The sequence below is a fragment of the Globicephala melas genome, chromosome 2, assembly GCF_963455315.2.
Source record: "Globicephala melas chromosome 2, mGloMel1.2, whole genome shotgun sequence".
In the NCBI taxonomy this organism is placed as follows: domain Eukaryota; kingdom Metazoa; phylum Chordata; class Mammalia; order Artiodactyla; family Delphinidae; genus Globicephala; species Globicephala melas.
This window is the reverse complement of record NC_083315.2, coordinates 2478032-2496473: the sequence shown is the minus strand read 5'-3', so window position 1 is coordinate 2496473 and position 18442 is coordinate 2478032. Positions and strand designations below refer to the sequence as shown.

Below are 18442 nucleotides of genomic sequence, written 5' to 3'. Positions count from 1 at the left end.
TTCGCTCCGCGCTGCGGGCCCTGGGCCAGATGGCCGCCTTCTGTCATTTCCCTACTTCCTCCCCAGGCCAGTCCAGGCTCTGAGTTCTGGCTTTTCAGCCGGAAGAATGCAATTGACACGTTATTTCAAAATTAATATAAATTAATTGGCCATTGGACCATTTGGATATAAACAGCAAACATCTCCCCCTAAGACATCACCCCTGCGTTAAATTCAGTGTTAAAGAAGAAATTTCAGGCTTGACTGGCCCTCGGGAATGAGGTCTTACCTATCCCAGGGAGCGCTGAAGCCCTTCCACCCTGGGGGCGCTGGGGGAAGCGCTCTGTCTGGGCGTGGGTTTCTGCATAGCGAGCGCTGTTTTCTCCCTTAAGCTGCGCGCCTGCTTGGGGCTGCCGGAGGGGGCGGGGGGCGATAGAGATGGCGGGCTTTGGCGCAGTTACAGGTCTGCTGTGCGAAGACCCCCCGCGAGGCCTGGCTCCGCCACCCCTCCCGCCCAGGGTCTCTATTGCCTCCTCCAAGTGCACAGAGATGAGAAGCCTCTTTTGTTCTCCGAGTCCTGAATTACTCCCCAGGCTGACAGGTCCTTTCTCCTAGAAGGCGAGGCGATTCAGCTTCTCTTTCCGCCGCTGCTGCCACGCGGGAAGCACTCGCTGGCACCCTGTCTGTTACTTCCTACAACCTCATGTGGGGTGGGTACTGCCATCGGCAGCCCCATCCTGTGGGTGGGAATAAAGCTGGGGCACAGAGAGGGGGAGGAATTTGCTCAAGGTCAATAGTTGTAAGGGGCAGGACAGGGACGGGCACCGGAGAGCCCGGGGCCTGTGCTCTTTGCCTTGGATGACCACCCCCCCGCCTCCCCCCCCCCCCCCGACCCGGGTACTGTGTTTCCAGCACCCACAGCCCCACCGGGTATCTTAGCCTCCGACATGGAAGGCAATGGGTTTGGGGGACGGGTGGGTGAATTGGGTACTTTTTTTTATTTTATTGAAGTATGGTTGATTTACCGTGTTGTGCTAATTTCTTCTGTACAGCGAAGTGACTCAGTTAGACATATGTATATATATACATTCTTTTTTATATTCTTTTCCATTACTGTTTATCCCAGAAGACTGGGTATAGTTCCCTATGCTCTACAGTAGGACCTTGTTGATCCATCCTATATATAATAGTGGGCATCTGCTCATCCCAAACTCCCACTCCATCCCTTTCTGTACCACCCTCCCGCCCCCCACACCCCCAGCAACCACAAGTCTGATCTCTCTGTCTGTGAGTCCATTTCTGTTTCATAGATAAGTTCATTTGTGTCATATTTTAGGTTCCACATATAAGTGATATATTTGTCTTTCTCTGTCTGACTTCACTTAGTATGATGACCTCTAGATCCATCCATGTTGCTGCAAATGGCATTATTTCGTTCTTTTTCACGGTTGAGTAATATTCCATTGTATATATGTACCACATCTTCTTTATCCGTTCATCTGTCGATGGACATTTAGGTTGTGTCCATGTCTTGGCTATTGTGGATAGCATTGCTATGAACATTAGGGGTGCATGTATATTTTTGCATTATAGTTTTGTCCAGATATATGCCCAGGAGTGGGATTGCTGGATCATATTGGCAGCTGTATTTTCAGTTTTCTGAAGAAACTTCATACTGTTCCCTATGGTGGCTGCACCAACTTACATTCCCACCAACAGCGTGGGAGGGTTCCATTTTCTCTACACCCTCTCCAGCATTTGTTATTTGTAGAGTTGTTAATGATGGCCATTCTGACCAGTGTGAGCTGGTATCTCATTGTGGTTTTGATTTGCATTTCTCTGATAATTAGTGATGTTGTGCAGCTTTACATGTGCCTCTTGGCCATCTGTATGTCTTCTTTGGAGAAATGTCTATTTAGGTTTTCTGCCCATTTTTCGATTGGGTTGTTTGTTTTTTTATTGTTGAGTTGTATAAGCTGTTTGTATATTTTGGAAATTAAGCCCTTGTCAGTCACATCATTTGCAAATATTTTCTCCCATTCCAAAGGTTGTCTTTTCGTTTTGTTCATGGTTTCCTTTGCTGTGCAAAAGCTTCTAAGTTTGATTAGGTCCCATTTGTTTATTTTTCTTTTTGTTTCTATTGTCTTGGGAAACTGACATAAGAAAACATTGATATGATTTATGTCAGAGAATGTTTTGCCTATGTTCTCTCCTAGGAGTTTTATGGTGCCATGTCTTATATATGTCTTTAATCCATTTTGAGTTTATTTTTGTGCATGGTGTGAGGGTGTGTTCTAACTTCACTGACTTACATGCAGCTGTCCAACTTTCCCAGCACCACTTGCTAAAGAGACTGTCTTTTCCCCATTTTATATTCTTGCCTCCTTTGTTGAAGATTGACCGTAGGTGTGTGTTTATTTCTGGGCTCTCTGTTCTGTTCCGTTGATCCGTATATTCTGTTTTTGTACCAATACCACACTGTTTTGATTACTGTAGCTTTGTAGTATTGTCTGAATTCTGGGAGAGTTATGCCTCCTGCTTTGTTTTCCCCCCTCAGGATTGCTGTGGCATTTCTGGGTCTTTTATGGTTCCATATAAATTTTTGGATTATTTGTTCTAGTTCTGTGAAAAATGTCATGGGTAATTTGATAGGGATTGTGTTAAATCTGTAGATTGCTTTGAGTAGTATGGCCATTTTAACAATATTAATTCTTCCAGTTCAAGAGCATGGGGTATCTTTCTTCCATTTCTTTGAATCATCTTCAATTTCCTTTACTAGTGCAATTTTATAGGTGCAATTTTATAGTTCTCAGCTTATAAACCTTTTACCTCCTTGGTCAGGTTTATTCCCATGTATGTTTTTTGGGGGGGGGGTGCAATTTTAAGAGGTATTATTTTTTTTTACATTCCGTTTCTGATATTTCATTTTTGGTGTAAAGAAATGCAACTGATAACTGTATGTTAATCTTGTATCCTGCTACCTTGCGGAATTCGTTTATCAGTTCTAGTAGTTTTCGTGGGGAGTTCTCAGGGTTTTCTATATATAGTATCATCTTATCTGTATATAGTGACAATTTTACCTCTTCCCTTCCAATTGGAATAACTTTTCTTTTTCTTGTCTGATTGCTGTGGGTAGGACTTCCAATACTATGTTGAATAGAAGAGGTGATTGTGGGCATCCTTGTCTTGTTCCAGACTTCAGCGGGAAGGCTTTCAGCTTTTCACCATTGAGTATTATATTGGCTGTGGGTTTGTCATAAATAGCTTTTATTATATTGAGATATGTTCCCTCTATATCCCCTTTGGTAAGAGTTTTTTCTTTTATCATGAATGAATGTTGAATGCTTTTTCTGCATCTGTTGAGGTGATCATGTGGTTTTTGTCTTTTTTGTTTATGTGGTGTATTACATTGATTGATTTGCATATGCTGAACCATCCTTGTGAACTAGGGTTGAATTCCACTTTGTCCTGGTGTATGATCTTTTTTATGTGTTGTTGGATTCAGTTTGCTAATATTTTGTTGAGAATTTTTGCGTCTATATTCATCAAAGATATTGGCCTGTCATTTTTCTTTTTATTTTTGGTGGTATCTTTGTCTGGTTTTGGTATCAGGGTGATGGTGGCTTCATAGAATGTCTTTGGGAGTGTTCTCTCCTCTTCAGTTTTTTGGAAGAGTTTGAAAAGGATCAGTATAAGTTCTTCTTTGTATGTTTGGTAGAATTCCCCTGTGAAGCCATCTGGTCCTGGACTTCTGTTTGTAGGGAGTTTTTTTTTTTTTTTTTTTTTAATTACAGATTCTCTCTCACTTCTGGTGATTGGTCTGTTCAAATTATCTGTTTCTTCTTGATTCAATTTTGGTGGGCTGTATGTTTTTAGAAACTTGTCCATTTCTTCTAGGTTGTTTATTTGTTGGCATATAATTGTTCATAGTATTCCCTCGTGATTTTTTGTATTTCTGCAGTATCAGTTGTTATCTCTCCATTTTCATTTCTTATTTTGTTTATTTGGGTTCTCTCTCTCTTTTCTTCTTGGTGAGCCTGGCCAGAGGCTTGTCAGTCTTGTTTACCCTTTAAAGAACCAGCTCTTGGTTTTATTGCTTTTTTTTCTATTGTTTTTAATCTCTATTTTATTTTTTTCCTCTCTGATCCTTATTATTTACTTCCTTCTGCTGACTTAAGGTTTTGCTTGTTCTTCTTTTTCTAATTATTTAAGTGGTAGGTTAGGTTGTTTATTTGAGATTTTTCTTGTTTTTTGAGGAAGGCTTGTATCATTATGAACTTCCCTCTAAGAACTACTTTTGCTGCATCCCATAGATTTTGTATAGTTGTAGTTTCATTGTCATTTGTCTCAAGGTATTTTTAAATTTCCTCTTTGATTTCCTCTTTGATCCATTGGTGTTTTAGTAGCTTGTTGTTTAGTCTCCATGTAATCATTTTTTTCTCATTTCTTTTTCTGTGGTTAATTTCTAGTTTCATGTCGTTGTTGTCAGAAAACATGCTTGAGATAACTTCTATAGTCTTAAAATTTGTTGAGGCTTGTTTCGTGCCCTAGTATGTGGTCAGTCCTAGAGAATGTTCCATGTGCACTTGAAAAGAATGTATATTCTGGTTTTTTTGGATGTAATGTCCTGAAAATATCAATTAAGTCTAACTGTTCTGTTGTATCATTTAGGATCTCTGTTGCCTTATTGATTCTCTGTCTGGAAGATCTGTGCACTGATGTGAGCGGGGTGTTAAAGTCTCCTACTATTATCGTATTTCTATCAGTTTCTCCCTTTATGTCTGTTCGCATTTGTTGTATTTGGGTGCTCCTATATTAGGGATATATATGTTGACAAGTGTAAAATCCTCTTCTTGTATTGATGCATTTATCATTATATAGTGTTCTTCTCTATCTTTCTTTATGGCCTTTGTTTTAAAGTCTATTTTGTCTGATATGAGTATTGCTACCTCTGCTTTCTTGTCATTTTTGTTTTCATGAAATACCTTTTTCCATTCCCTCACTTTCAATATATATGTGTCCTTTGCCCTAAAGTATGTCTCTTGTAGGCAGCATATCGTAGGTTCCAGTTTTTTTTTTTTTATCCAGTCTGCCATTCTGTGTCTTTTGATTGGAGCGTTTAGTCCATCGACATTTAAGGTAATTATTGATAGATATGTATTTATTGCCATTTTAAACCTTGTTTTCCCACTGATTTTAGACTTCTTCCTTGTCTCTCCTTCTTTTTCCTATTGTGGTTTGATGATTTTTTTAATTATACTTATGTTCTTTTCTTTTTGGTTTTGTGAATCTATTTTATGTTTTTAATTTGTGGTTACCCTGTTTTTCAAGTATGTTAATCCCTTCCTATTATCTACGTGCCTTAGACTGGCAGTCATATAAGCTCAAACACATTCTAGGAAAAAAAATTTACATTTTCTTACCCTTCTTCCCCTCACTTTATGATTTTGACGCGTCCTCTTTTACACCTTCGTGTTTGTCCTTCTGCTGTTCATTGTGGTTATCATCACTTTTCATAGAAATTTTTTGATTTGATTTTTGTTTTTTTAATCTGTGTACTGCCTCTTTTAAGTGATTTTATTTCCGATTGTGATTTCCTCTTTGGTATAGATTCTTACTTGTTTTCTGTTTAGAAAAGGCCTTTCAATATTTCCTTTAGAACAGGTTTAGTATTGCTGTATTCTTTTAGTTTTTGCTTGTCTGAGAAACTCTTTAACTCTCCTCCTATTCTAAATGATAATCTTGCTGGGTAGAGTATCCTAAGTTGCAGAATTTTTCCCTTTCAGGACTTTGAATAGACCTAGCCACTCCCTCTGGCCTGCAGCATTTCTGTAGAGAAATCAGCTGATAGCCTTACCGGGGTTACCTTGTAATTAACTCTTTGTTTTTCTCTTGCTGCCTTTAGAATCCTCTCTTTAACTTTTGCCATTTTTATTATAATATGTCTTGGTGTAGGTCTGTTTTGGTTTATTTTGTTTGGGACCCTCTGTGCTTCCTGTACCTGGATGTCTGTTTTCTTCTTTAGGTTTGGGAAGTTTTCTGCCATAATTTCTTCAAATACATTTTCGATCCCCTTTTCTCTTTCTTCTCCTTTTGGAATCCCTATTACATGTAGATTGGCGCACTTTATATTATCCCATAGGTCTCATATTGCTTTCACTTTTTTTTTTTATTTGGCTTTCTGTTGGCTATCCTGATTGGGTGATTTCCATTATTCTATCTTCCAGGTCACTTATTCTTTCTTCTGCATTATTAATTCTGCTATTCATTGCCTCTAGCTTAGCTTTCATCTCTGCAAATGGGTTTTCTAATTTTTCTTGCTTACTCATTATATCTTCTAGTTCCTTTTTACAGTAATCTGCATTTCTGTCGATAGCCTTTCTTAATTCCTTCACTATTTTCATTATCTCCTTTTTGAAATGGGTGTTTATTAAACTGAAGAGGTCTGTTTCAATGTTTGTTATTTCTGGGGAATTCTCTTGGTCTTTTCACTGGTGTAGTGGTTCCCCTGCTTCTTCATTTCACTCGTATTTCTCTCACTCTGTGAGTTCAGGAGAAGCAATTATCTACTGTGGTCTTGGAGGGCTGTTTATATTCGGGAGTGACCCTGTGTAGCTTGTGTGGGTTTAATATATTTGGCCTGAAGGCTGTTTTTTTTTTTTTTTTTTTTTTTTGGTGGTACGCAGGCCTCTCACTGTTGCGGCCTCTCCCGTTGCGGAGCACAGGCTCCGGACGTGCAGGCCCAGCGGCCATGGCTCACGGGCTCAGCCGCTCCCGGCATGTGGGATCTTCCCGGACCGGGGCACGAACCCACGTCCCCTGCATCGGCAGGCGGACTCCCAACCACTGCGCCCCCAGGGCAGCCCAGGGCTGTTTTCAGTATTGACGCCCGTCGCCTACTTCCTCAGCATGTACTGATCACTATCCCCTTGACTGGGGGTGTGCAGACGTGGTGGCTGGTGCCCAGTCCTGGGGTTCTGGGTGGCTGTGGAGGCCCAGGCCTGCCCCCGGAGCGTGCGATGGGAGTGGAAGCGGCTCTCGACCACTCCTGGAACCCGTGCAGGCAGCGTCCTGCCCTCTGCGAGTGCGTGCACAGGGAAAAAGGCTACAATGCCACCCCTTCCTTAGTGCACCCCCCAAACAATCGCGCCTGGCCTCTATGGCGGCCCATGCTTCCTCTGCCTACAGCCTCAGTTGCGGTTGCACCAGATGCCAGCCTGCCCGGGCTGCTTCTGCACAGCCAACCCAAGCCCTCTCTCTGGGTCTGACCTCCGAAGCCCGAGTCCCAGCCCCCAGCCCCCACCTGCACCGGCGGACTCGCGCCTCAGGCTGGGGAGTGCAGCGCGGCAGCGCTGTCTGTGCAGTTCTCCCTCTGCTCTGGCTGCCGCAGACCGGCCGCCGTGCTCTCCTCGGAGGCTCTGAAGCTCCCCTGTGTCCTGGCTGCTCTCCCCGTCTCCTCTTCTATAGCTTCCTCCCCCCGGGCACAGGTCCCATCCCGATTCCTTTCTTCCTTTCTTTCTTTTTTCCTACTCCGGTGCGTGGAGGTTTTCTCGCCCTTTCAGCAGTCCGAGGTCTTCCGCCAGCGTTCAGCGGGGGTTCTGTGCGACTCGTCCCACGTGTCGATGCGGCGCTGACGTATCTGTGGGGGAAGGTGAGCTCCGCGTCCTGCAGCAGCTCTACCTTCATCGCTCCCCCTGCACTGACTTCTTACAAGTAAAGGAGGAAGTAAAGTAGGGCTTTTTCTTTGGGTCAAATACTGCACCAATATATTCAATTTCCGATTATTTCAGTTTTCAACTTGACACTCCATTGTTCGCATTTGAATCATGACCTTGACCTTGACGTGTTGTTGTCCCCCTGACCCTTACTAGTCCCTCACTACACTGCTGACCTGCTGTGCACAGAGGCCTGTTTTGAGGCTTCTGGCCCTGACTCTGGGTCTGGATCTCAGATCAAGAACGGACTTTGAAAACCAATCCCCAAACCCTCCCTCTGGGCCCTGGCTGGGTGCCGCCCACCCTCTGAGGAGCACTGAGTGCTGACCTGGGCCTTCACACTGTGCCCCACGTGACCGCAGAACTTCACACACAGCCGGGTCAACATCCAGAGACCAGCGTCTGAGCGCTACTGCTGATGGGAGATGAACACGCCAAAGAGCAAATGCAGGTTTTCCCTTGGAAAAACCCCAAACGTGAGCACACATCTCTATGTTAGTTGATGTAAAGAAGAATCTGGAAGACTGTAAATCAAACCACTGAAGTACTTGTATATGGGAAGTGGTGATGAAGACACTGTCTTTGGCCAAGCTGGAGTCAGGCTACTCTGAGCCTGGCCTCGGGCATGGCCTCCAGGACAGGCCCACATGTAGCAAGATCCTCACCCTCGTTATCTGATCGGGTGTCTCCACCATCCCCCGAGGCGGCGTCTGGTCACCCTGACCTGCACTCAGCAAGAGTCGTCTGAGGTTGATATGGCCAGATCCCCCCCTTACCCTGACGTTTCCTCCTAGTGATATCCACTGATGCCCACACCCCACCTCTGCTTCTTCACTGTAAATCCCCACTCTTCCTTCTGTATCTGGAGTTGAGCCCAGTCTCTCTCCCCTTCAGCAGTGGCCCCTACACCTGTCATGATTGTTGTGAGTAACGTCTGCCGTACTGTCTTTTTTGGGGGGGGCGGGGGGGGGCACAGCTCACAGCTTGTGGGATCTTAGTTCCCCAACCAGAGACTGAACCCAGGCCTCCTGCAGTGGAAGTGCTGAGTCCTAACCACCAGACCACCAGGGAAGTTCCTGCCTTACTGTCTTGACCAGCGTCATGAGTGAGTGTTTCTTTAACAGCAAGAATAGCTGTGATTTTCCATCCCTAAATTACATATCCTTACAATGCTGACATTTTCCACGTAGATCAGTGTTCCTATTTTTCTGAAGCAGCACCCTCGTGGCATGACATCATATGCGGTAAAACACACCTACGCGCGTGCACGGCTCAGTACCTTCTAGTGCTTCTGCAAAGTTGTGCCACCATGACCAGAATCCAGCTCTAGACTGTTTCCGTCAGCCCCCCCGGCCCCCAGAAAAGTTCCCTGGGGCTCATCCCCAGTCCCCTTCACTCCCATCTCCATCTCGAGCTGCCACTCATCTGTCTGAATGGGTTTGCCTTTTCAGGAAATTCCATATAAATGGAATTGAACAATATGTGGCCTTTTGTGTCCGTCTTCTTTCATTGAATGACGTTTCTTCCCCCCCCATTTATTTATTTAAATGTTATGGAGTGTGGTCGATTTACAATGTTGTGTTAGTTTCAGGTGTACAGCAAAGCGATTCAGTTATACACATACATATATTCATTCCTTTCCAGATTCTTTTCCCATATAGGTTATCACAGAATACTGAGTAGAGTTCCCTGTGCTACGCAGTAGGTCCTTGTTGATTATCTATCCTATATATAGTAGTGGTGTGTGTATGTTAATCCCAAGCTCCTGATTTATCCTATCCCTTCCCCCCATTTTTCCCTTTGGTAACCCTAAGTTTGTTTTCGATATCTCTAAGTCTGTTTCTGTTTTGTAAATAAGTTCATTTGTATCATTTTTTTTAAAATTAGATTCCACATATGAGTGACATCATATGATATTTGTCTTTCTATGACTTACTTCATTTAGTATGACAATCTCTAGGTCCATCTAGGTCCATCCAGGTGCTGCAAATGGCATTATTTTGTTCTTTTTTATGGCTGAGTAGTATTCCATTGTATATATGTGCCACATCTTCTTTATCCATTTCTCTGTCGATGGACATTTAGGTTGCTTCCATGCCTTGGCTATTGTAAATAGTGCTGCTATGAACGTAGGGGTGCAGGCATCTTTTCAAATTATGATTTTCTCCAGATATCTGCCCAGGAGTGGGATTGTGGGATCATATGGTAGGTCTATTTTTAGTTTTTTAAGGAACCTCCGTACTGTTCTCCATAGTGACTATCAGTTTGCATTTCCACCAGCAGTGCAAGAGGGTTCCCTTTTCTCCACACCCTCTCCAGCATTTGTTTGTAGACTTTCTGATGATGGCCATTCTGACCAGTCTGAGGTGATACTTCAGTGTAGTTTTGATTTGCATTTCTCTGATAATTAGTGATGTTGAGCATCTTTTCATGTGCTTTTTGGCCATCTGTATGTCTTCTTTGGAGAAATGTCTATTTAGATCTCCTGCTCATTTTCTGACTTGGTTGTTTATTTTTTTGACATAGAGCTGTATGAGCTATCTGTGTATCTTGGAGATTAATCCCCTGTTGGTCGCTTCATTTGCAACTATTTTCTCGTATTCTGAGTTGTCTTTTTGTTTTGTTAATTTATGCTGTACAGCAAATTGATTCAGTTATACATATATTTTTTCATTTTTCTTTTCCATGATGGTTTATCTCAGGATATTGACTATAGTTCTCTGTGCTATACAGTTACCTTGTTGTTTATCCATCCTATATATAATAGTTTGCGTCTGCTAATCCCCAGCTCCCAGTCCTTGAATGATGATGTTGCTGAGGTCCGTGCATGTTGCCGTGTGGATCAGTGCTTTGTTCACTTTGCTGTTGGATAGTATTTCATTGTGTGGATGTACCACGTTTTGTTTATGTTTCTCAGCCAATGGACAGGTGGGCTGTTTACAGGTTTGGGTTATTATCAGTGATGCTGCCGTGAACATTTGTGTACTACAAGTCTCTGTGTAGACAGTGTTACTTTTTTTTTTTTTTTTTTTGCGGTACGCGGGCATCTCACTGTTGTGGCTTCTCCTGTTGCGCAGCACAGGCTCCGGACGCACAGGCTCAGCGGCCATGGCTCACGGGCCCAGCCGCTCCGCGGCATGTGGGATCCTCCCGGACCGGGGCACGAACCCATGTCCCCTGCATCGGCAGGCGGACTCGCAACCACTGCGCCACCAGGGAAGCCCAGACAGTGTTACTTTTATCATCAGAAAGCAAGAAGAACAAAAGCGAAAGGCCAAAGCGGGTTCTCAGGCTGTTTCTGGAGTGCGTCTCCTTTTACCAGAATGGGAGCTCTGCCACAAGTGGGGCTGAAGTTCTAAAATAAGGAGAGAATGAAGTGGGCTCCTGCGCAGTCTTTGACCCTGACCCTGACCCGGGCACAGCCCGAGAAGGACACACTGGGGCAATGGCTCCTGTCCTCTGGAACCTGCTTGTATTTCTGCGGGAATTTTTATTAAAAACAGTTGATGTTTTCTTCATTTGCTGCTTTTGAACTCAAGGACCTTTAAAGGGGGGAACGGATATCTGGGTGGAGACAAGATGTCACGTGTGTCCTGAGGCTCTGGAGAGGGAGCGGGAGAGGCCACAACAGTGAGAGGCCCACGTACCGCCAAAAAAAAAAAAAAAAAAAAAAAACCCAGATGGTTTGCCTTGGAGTGGCACCGGAGAAGGAGTGCAGCCCAGGTGGTTGAGTTGTTGAGATTTAGCATGTCATGTGTTCAGGTGGGGTCCTTTCCCAGGATGCAAAGGTCATGTCCTGCTACGAAGGGAAAAGGATCACAGAGCCACATACGAGAGGATCTAGTCCTGCAGGCCAGAGAGAGAGTTGGGAACAGCTCAAGAAAAGAGGCGAGAAGTAATTACGAAATGCAAGACAGGGTTCCCTGTTTACAGAGAAGAGGCGAGAGGCAGACAGAGCGCAGCGCTGGGGGACAGTGTTTAGTACCAGTGGATGTACGCGGTTTTAAAGCATTTGGGACCGTTTGGGGTAATGGGTATTGCCGATGACTCTGTGTTACTCATCACACCTACAGCAGGCTCTCCTCCGCAAGTTCTCATCACAGCCCTGGTTACTTTCTGTGCATCTAAGGATCCAGGTGACTTCCTTGGATGGTCACGACGCAGGCAGCCCTGCCTCTCTGACACTCACTGGTTGTCCTCCTGGCTCTGTGCGCCCCCCTCTGCTCCTCTTTGCCTACTACCCATGGGACACACAGTCTGAACCCCTCTCTCGACTTTTCCTTCTACATTTTTTCTTTGGAAGGTTCCACTTGCTTGGGTCGAACCTGTCATTTCTAGGTGCGTGACTGTGTTCCTTAACGTCAACTCTCTTGCTTTCCTAAGTCCACTGCCATGACGGTAACATTCGTAGCAGTGGGGATCTAGCCCTCCTCGCCAAGAATCAATCCTGGGAGGTGGGCAGTTATAGGATTGATTTCTTTTCCTTAAAAAGAGATCGAGGTGGGACAGTTCCATGCCTGCCCAACGTCACAGTCGTCAAGTGGTAGGGCCAGAGCAGGTAGAGACCCCTGACCCGGCACAGTCCTGGGGCACGGAGCGGGTGGCGCTCGTGAGTCAGCGACGGAGTCTAAGGAAATTCTGTGATCGACGTGCGAACTAAGACCAAGGCGGGTGGTGGTAACTCCCAGCGAGCTCTGTGGTCTTTGTTCAAAACCAGGGATTTGGGGTTTGACTGACGGACTGAAGTACAGTTGATTTACAGTGTTGTGTTAGTTTCAGGTGTACAGCAAAGTGAGTCAGTTATATATATTCTTTTTCTTTTTATTGGGGTGTAGTTGCTTTACAATGTTGTGTTAGTTTCTTTTTCAAATTTTTTTCCCTTGGACCTAGGAGTTTAAGAACGTAAGAGCTGGTGAGGAGTTTTTTTTTTTTTTTTTTTTTTTTGCGGTACGCGGGCCTCTCACTGTTGTGGCCTCTCCCGCTGCGGAGCACAGGCTCCGGACGCGCAGGCTCAGCGGCCATGGCTCACGGGCCCAGCCGCTCCGCGGCATGTGGGATCTTCCCGGACCGGGGCACGAACCCGTGTCCCCTGCATCGGCAGGCGGACTCTCAACCACTGCGCCACCAAGGAAGCCCTGGTGAGGAGTTTTTAACGCTTTCTAAATGCCTTATGTCTGCAATGTTTTTAAAAAGGCACTGAGCTCTTGAATTTGAGATGCAGCTACAGTTGAGGGTAAAGGGCTTCTGTTGAATGATGACTTGCAAAAATACGTTCTTCGGCATAGGACTTACAGCTTACTTTACGGGCCGAATATCTGTCTATTTAGCCTCATAGCCTCGTATTACGTCTTGCCCTGAGCTCAATTAAAAGTTACGGCAGTTAATACTGAATCGTGGCATATTGGTACTAGGTTAACATTTCCAAAAATTATTTTTCAGAAAGGAACTCAGTGTGAACTAAGCAATTCATAGTCGTGTTTATTCTGAAGCTTTTATTTTGGAGTCTTCCATCGCCGAATGACACATTTAATTTTTACAACAGGTATTAGAAATTGAGATTCATTTTAAAATTTCTACCATTTCAGCGTAAAATTGTAGATGATGTTCCAAACCAAACCATCGTCAAAAAATGCAGAGCAAACTTTTCTGTATATAAACTGTACATAATACAAGGCACTATACATTCGGGGGCGATATTAAGGTAGAAAGGTGGATTTGCACAGATTCTTAAGAGCCTGTGCCTGGAAGTATAAATTCTTTGTTCATCTTAGCACCGGAAGCAGCACTCAGAACGAGTCCGACTTAACGCTGAAGGAGGCGCCTCTGAACGTGGGTGAAGGTATGCGTTGGTGGCAGAACTAATTCAACAGAAGCAACTACCTTTTAATATTATTTTGACACCAAAAAAAAAAACCCCTTAAAAGTGAATGAATACATATTGCTTTGTTAAATACATATTTGATTTATACGGTGTTTATATAAATATATATATATTTAGAATCCACAAACTATCAAAATAACAATTTATAAAGGGAACCGCTTAAAAAGTAATAATAATAACAGGCAGCGCTTAGCAGGACCAGGAGGGCAGTGCCGTGGCCTTTGCTGAGGACCCCCTGCGTGAGCGCGCGTGGAGATGCGGATGCCTTATAAACATCGTCTGCTCAATCGTGGAAGGTGTGTTTCCAGAGAGTTTTCTGGAACATTTACAAAATACACAACTCCCAAACAAGCAGGAGAGCTGATCGCTTCAGGTTTCGAAAACGCAGATGTAAAAATATTTTTTAAAGGACTAGCCATACCCCGCTTCCAAAAACAAAACACATCCATTTTCCTGGTCCAACAGTATTGAAAGTGACAACAGAGGTTCCTCCAGCATCTCATGACTCAGAACAGACCTTTTGCTTTCTTCAGGTTCACCTGCTTCCAGGCAGGCAGTGCATTGTATTCGTCTCGGGTCATGTCTAGTGCAAACTGGAAGGAGGGAAAGAAACGCCCTGAGTGAAAGGACCCTCCGACAAGCCACGCATGCTGTGTTCAAATGCTGTCCCACCCGAAGAAGCGCTTACCTCGAAATCCTCGTCGGTGAGGTAAATCTCCAGCTTCAGAGGGTCCACGCCCTCGGGCAGGGGCCTGGCTAGGAGGTCGGCCAGCGGGTAGATGGTTTTGCACAGCTTGGCTAAGACATCCTCCACCAGGGTGATCTGATTTGAAACTTCCGTGTCCTGGAGAAGAGGAGGGGGCAGAGAGGGGGACCTCCGTGTCCCACATCTGAACACGTTTCATCATGTGCCTGAAAATATGCCCCCCTGGCCCATCCGCACCGCAGCCTGGAGACCCCGCTCAGGGAGATGAGGCTCTGAGAGGCCATCTCACCCTGCACGGCGTTTCAGATACATCAGGAAAAAGTTTAGGGACTGTCACACGAGTGAATTATCCAGAAGATGGCTAAATGTGAAGCTGAAACGCTGGAAGCATGCAAATAAATGGAACTTGCTTACAAATATTTAAAAACAGTTAACCTTAAAAGGAATTACCCCCCTCCACCTCCTCAGACCCCATCTCTTCATCCTCAATAGAAAAAGGAGGTAAGAAAATGCATCTAGAATAAGCTGGGGCTGAACTGAGGTCTTTTTTGCTTTTAAACCACTGTGTGCATTTCATCTGAACAGGTTATTCCGGGTGAACGATCTTCCTCTGTTAAACCTGGGACCCCGCAGTGGGCTACCTCCTTTGGGTGGAGGTGTGTGTGTGGGGAATGATGTGAATTCAGCTGCACTCAGACCAGGGATCGGGGGCGAGTGGCGGAGGGAACGTGTCAGAGATCGGGGCGAGCTTCTCCGAGTGCCCACGCCTCGGCTAGTTCGCCAGTGAAATGGGATAAGCAGCAGCTGGATCTTAGTGGACTGTTGTGAAAATTAAAGGCGAAGCTAAGTGCGGTGTGCGGAGCAGTGCCTGGCACAGAGCGGCCCTTAGTGAATTCTCATCACGACTTGCCCGACGGCAGACTGGCCGATGGCCTGCAGGCTGTACAGGACTCCCCAGAGCCCCCCGGCCAGCCCCCGGGGGTCTGCAGGGCACACGGGACAATGGCAGTGATTCATGTAATTGAACTCGGACCGCAGCAACGGGGCTCGTAACCCTTAGAGCTCTGAGGTGTCCTGGGTCACACGTTCATCCTGGATAGAGCCACCTTGCCATGCCTGTCGGCTCCCAGGCGGCCTGAGCCCCCATCTGTGAAGGTCAAGTCCACGGGGCTCCAGGGAGTGAGCTTAGGGTCACCAGCAGAGATGAAGCAGGCCCTCTCCGTGGTCGAGAAGCGGCACACGTTTGCTGTTTGTTTAAACTTATCCAGACCTCCTATCAAATACCCCTCCACGTCATCTCTGCCAGGGAAGTGGCCCTCCTCCTACACAGTGAGAAAGCCTGAACGGAACAAACCTGTCTCCCACGACACCAAAAACGCCCTTGGGATTGCTACTGCAAGCAGCGTTCGAAGCTCAGACACTGAGGAATTCTACATAGCGGCAGTAAGCGTCCTCTTTTCGGTGCAGTTGGAAAGGGTAACGCTCTGGCTCATAATGAGCCGCGTACCCCTCAGGACGGGCTCACCACCTCCACTCCCTGACGCAGCTGAGCAGGGACTTCCCCACGGGCTTCTCTCGCGTCCCCTCTGACCCAAGGTTAGGGTCTGAGACCCGGGGCGCTTTTGCGGTGCCTTATGTGGACTTGGAGAAGCAGCGGATCTTTAGCTAACAGGAGGAAGGGACCGCTGCTCCTAATGAATTAAATTCACCTTTGCGTTCAAGTGTTTGAACTAAGCCGTGTGCAGATTACCAAAATACTTCCACTGACTTCTCCTCAGGCCCTTCCTCTTCCTGAGCTGATTCTGCGGAGACTGGTGAACGTGTTGTGACCAAGGAAACGTGTTCCCACGTGAAATGCGATTGGCTGCTTCTCCCAGGTGAGGTCCTCCCACAGTCCGAAAGGCAGGGGGCCCCCTGGACAGGGAAGGGGCGTGCTCACCATTTCTGTGATTTCTGCAATGTCTTCTCTGTGCTCCCAGCTGGGAAACATGTTGGTGAAGGTCAGGGGCTCCAGACCGGCATGGATGAGGTAAGACTTGGGGGGCGGCTTCTTGAGGTTTTTTCCTGCGGTCACACAGAAGGCAGATGTCACAGAGCCAGCGTGGCCCCGATGGCCCTGGCTTTTCCCCTGTAATTTTTGCCCTGTTTGCATCTCTTAAGGGTTAAAATGGAAGTTACGAGTTTATAGCCCCTCCCCGCCATGATGTTTACCAAAAATGTTAATTTCATGCATGTGACTGTGCATGAAATTGCATGGGATCGACCTGACTTTGAACTTCCTGAACCCAACAGAACACTTCTGGGTCCCTGGATGGGAGAAGAGCAAGCCTCTCTCTGTGGCGTCTGGGTGGGACCGTCCCTCCTGGACTCACCTGTGAAGTATTCCTCTGATTGCCTAACCCAGCCTTGAGTTCGGTGTGAATTACCAGCTAATGGCAGCATTTTAGAAGCTACTGTAGCTTAAACATTTGGTGGGAAGTTTATTAAGTTATTGTTTATGAAAGAGCTTTCCAAGAGAAAATCAGCTGTATATATTCAGTAATACTAATCAATGAAATCTTAAAAATTCAGGTAAGACATTAATCACTGGCACCTTCATTTTATATAAGAGAACAGACGTTTCAGGTGGATGGTATAGTAGAGAAGCCATGAATTGACTACAGATCTCTCTTTTTAGGTAAAACACTAAACAGAGTAACAGATGACAGAAAGGTTGCCATTGGCCTTCCAGCCCGCTTGGGGGTGCTCTCTACTCTCCGACGGGGCTGACACTGGGTGTGGACAGTGCGCGGATGGGGCCTGGTGTCCCCCAGCATGATCGATCCTCAGTGCAGAAGGGTTTTAACCAGGCCAGGCATCCCACAACTCAGCCGTTAACCTCGAGGGTGACAGGTTAGTCGGCCTCATAATATAAAAGAGAAAAATGATATTCACTAGTTTGTTGAAGGGGGGGCACATAGGGGGAGTGGGTTACAAGGTACAAACTATGAGGTATAAAATCTGCCACCAGGGTATATGGTACAACACGGGGAGTATAGGCCAATATTCTATCATAACTATAAATGGGGTACAGCCTTTAAAAACTGTGAATCTATATGGTATACCTGTAACATACAGTATTCCACATCAACTCTACTTCAATTTAAAAAAGAGAGAAAAATGAAATCTCATTCACGGTGGCAGCTGAGAATGTACTAATCTCAAAAGTAACAAGCCTCAAAAGAGCTCAAGGGAAAGCAGTCGGCTTCAGGGCTGTCTGCCGGCTCTGTCCAGGCTGCTGGCACCCGTGGAAAGGGAAGCGTGTATCCGGGCCCCCCCCCGCCGCCGCGGCCTCACCTCGGCAGTACTGCAGAACCGTCTCCATGGCGTTCTTTCGGTCCGAGGCCCAGCGGATGCGGGCGGAGCCGGTGATCTTGTTCTCCACGGGCCACCAGCCCTGCCAGAGGTACACCTCGTGGTGATTGTCAACAAGGAAAAGTGCTGCGAGGGCGGAGCAGAGCAGACGTCTCGTCAGGGGCTCTGTCCCACACCGAACCGACGCCTCCCTCCCTGCCGCCTCGGTCAGTGCGAGAATCCGCTTGGCAGGTAAACTCGGGGCCGCAGGGAGGGTGCCCCTGATGTCTTGGCCCTTTGAACGGTGAAGCAGGAGATGCCTCGAGGCAGAGAGATGGCGTTGATGAGGGGGGCTCTTTCCTCCCTCTCCCCCCATTCCTTCCCCCTTTGCCCCTCCTGCAGCTGCCCTCTGGGGCCTGGCCGGTTGCGAAGAGTGGGACAGATGGCATCACGCTGGCCCTCGGGTCATCGGTGGTCATGCCCCACGTAGGACTGCTTGGCAGGCCATCTAAGTCCATGGTTCTTTCAGGGAGGAATGGGCTTTGGAAATCAAGTGTTGCTCCCTTTTCCCTTCAGCAGACCCTCAGCCTGACTCTTCCACGTGGTCAAGGGCTCTCACACCCGCCAGCCCAGCTCGCCTGAGTCCTTTCCTAGCCTGCACCTCAGAATTCTGTGATAATCACATGCCTGAAAAGCCCGGCGGAGGCTGCCCCCCCCCGAGCCGCAGGACGGAGAGGTGGGTAGCAGCCCCTTTTCAGACACTGGCTGATAGTTCCCCAGTATGACCCTGTGACCACGTGCACCGTCGAGGTTTTAAGGTGGTGACCG

General features: G+C 46.4%; 2 protein-coding genes across 15 annotated transcripts in view; one reads left to right on the top strand and one right to left on the bottom strand.

Annotated features, from left to right (window-relative positions):
- ZNF438 (zinc finger protein 438) overlaps positions 1-18442 on the top strand; it is a 498265-nt gene that overhangs the window by 473185 nt on the left and 6638 nt on the right. For 7 of the 11 annotated variants that reach the window (XR_009560622.1, XR_009560612.1, XR_009560604.1 and 4 more), the window contains 5 exons: positions 14109-15724; positions 16060-16158; positions 16261-16310; positions 16574-17173; positions 17555-18350. The gene's annotated coding sequence lies outside the window, so the exon portion shown is untranslated. The remainder of the gene's footprint in view (positions 1-14108; positions 15725-16059; positions 16159-16260; positions 16311-16573; positions 17174-17554; positions 18351-18442) is intronic. The other 4 variants (XR_009560602.1, XR_009560607.1, XR_009560617.1 and 1 more) reach the window with 4 other exon arrangements.
- The window catches only part of SVIL (supervillin), a 102537-nt gene continuing 97266 nt past the window's right edge, over positions 13172-18442 (bottom strand). For all 4 annotated transcript variants that reach the window (XM_060291778.1, XM_060291762.1, XM_060291773.1 and 1 more), the window contains 4 exons: positions 17618-17761; positions 16221-16345; positions 14264-14419; positions 13172-14168 (listed from right to left, as the gene is read on the bottom strand). In XM_060291778.1, coding sequence (XP_060147761.1) covers positions 14082-14168; positions 14264-14419; positions 16221-16345; positions 17618-17761 — 512 coding nt within the window. In that variant the 3' untranslated portion in view covers positions 13172-14081. The remainder of the gene's footprint in view (positions 14169-14263; positions 14420-16220; positions 16346-17617; positions 17762-18442) is intronic.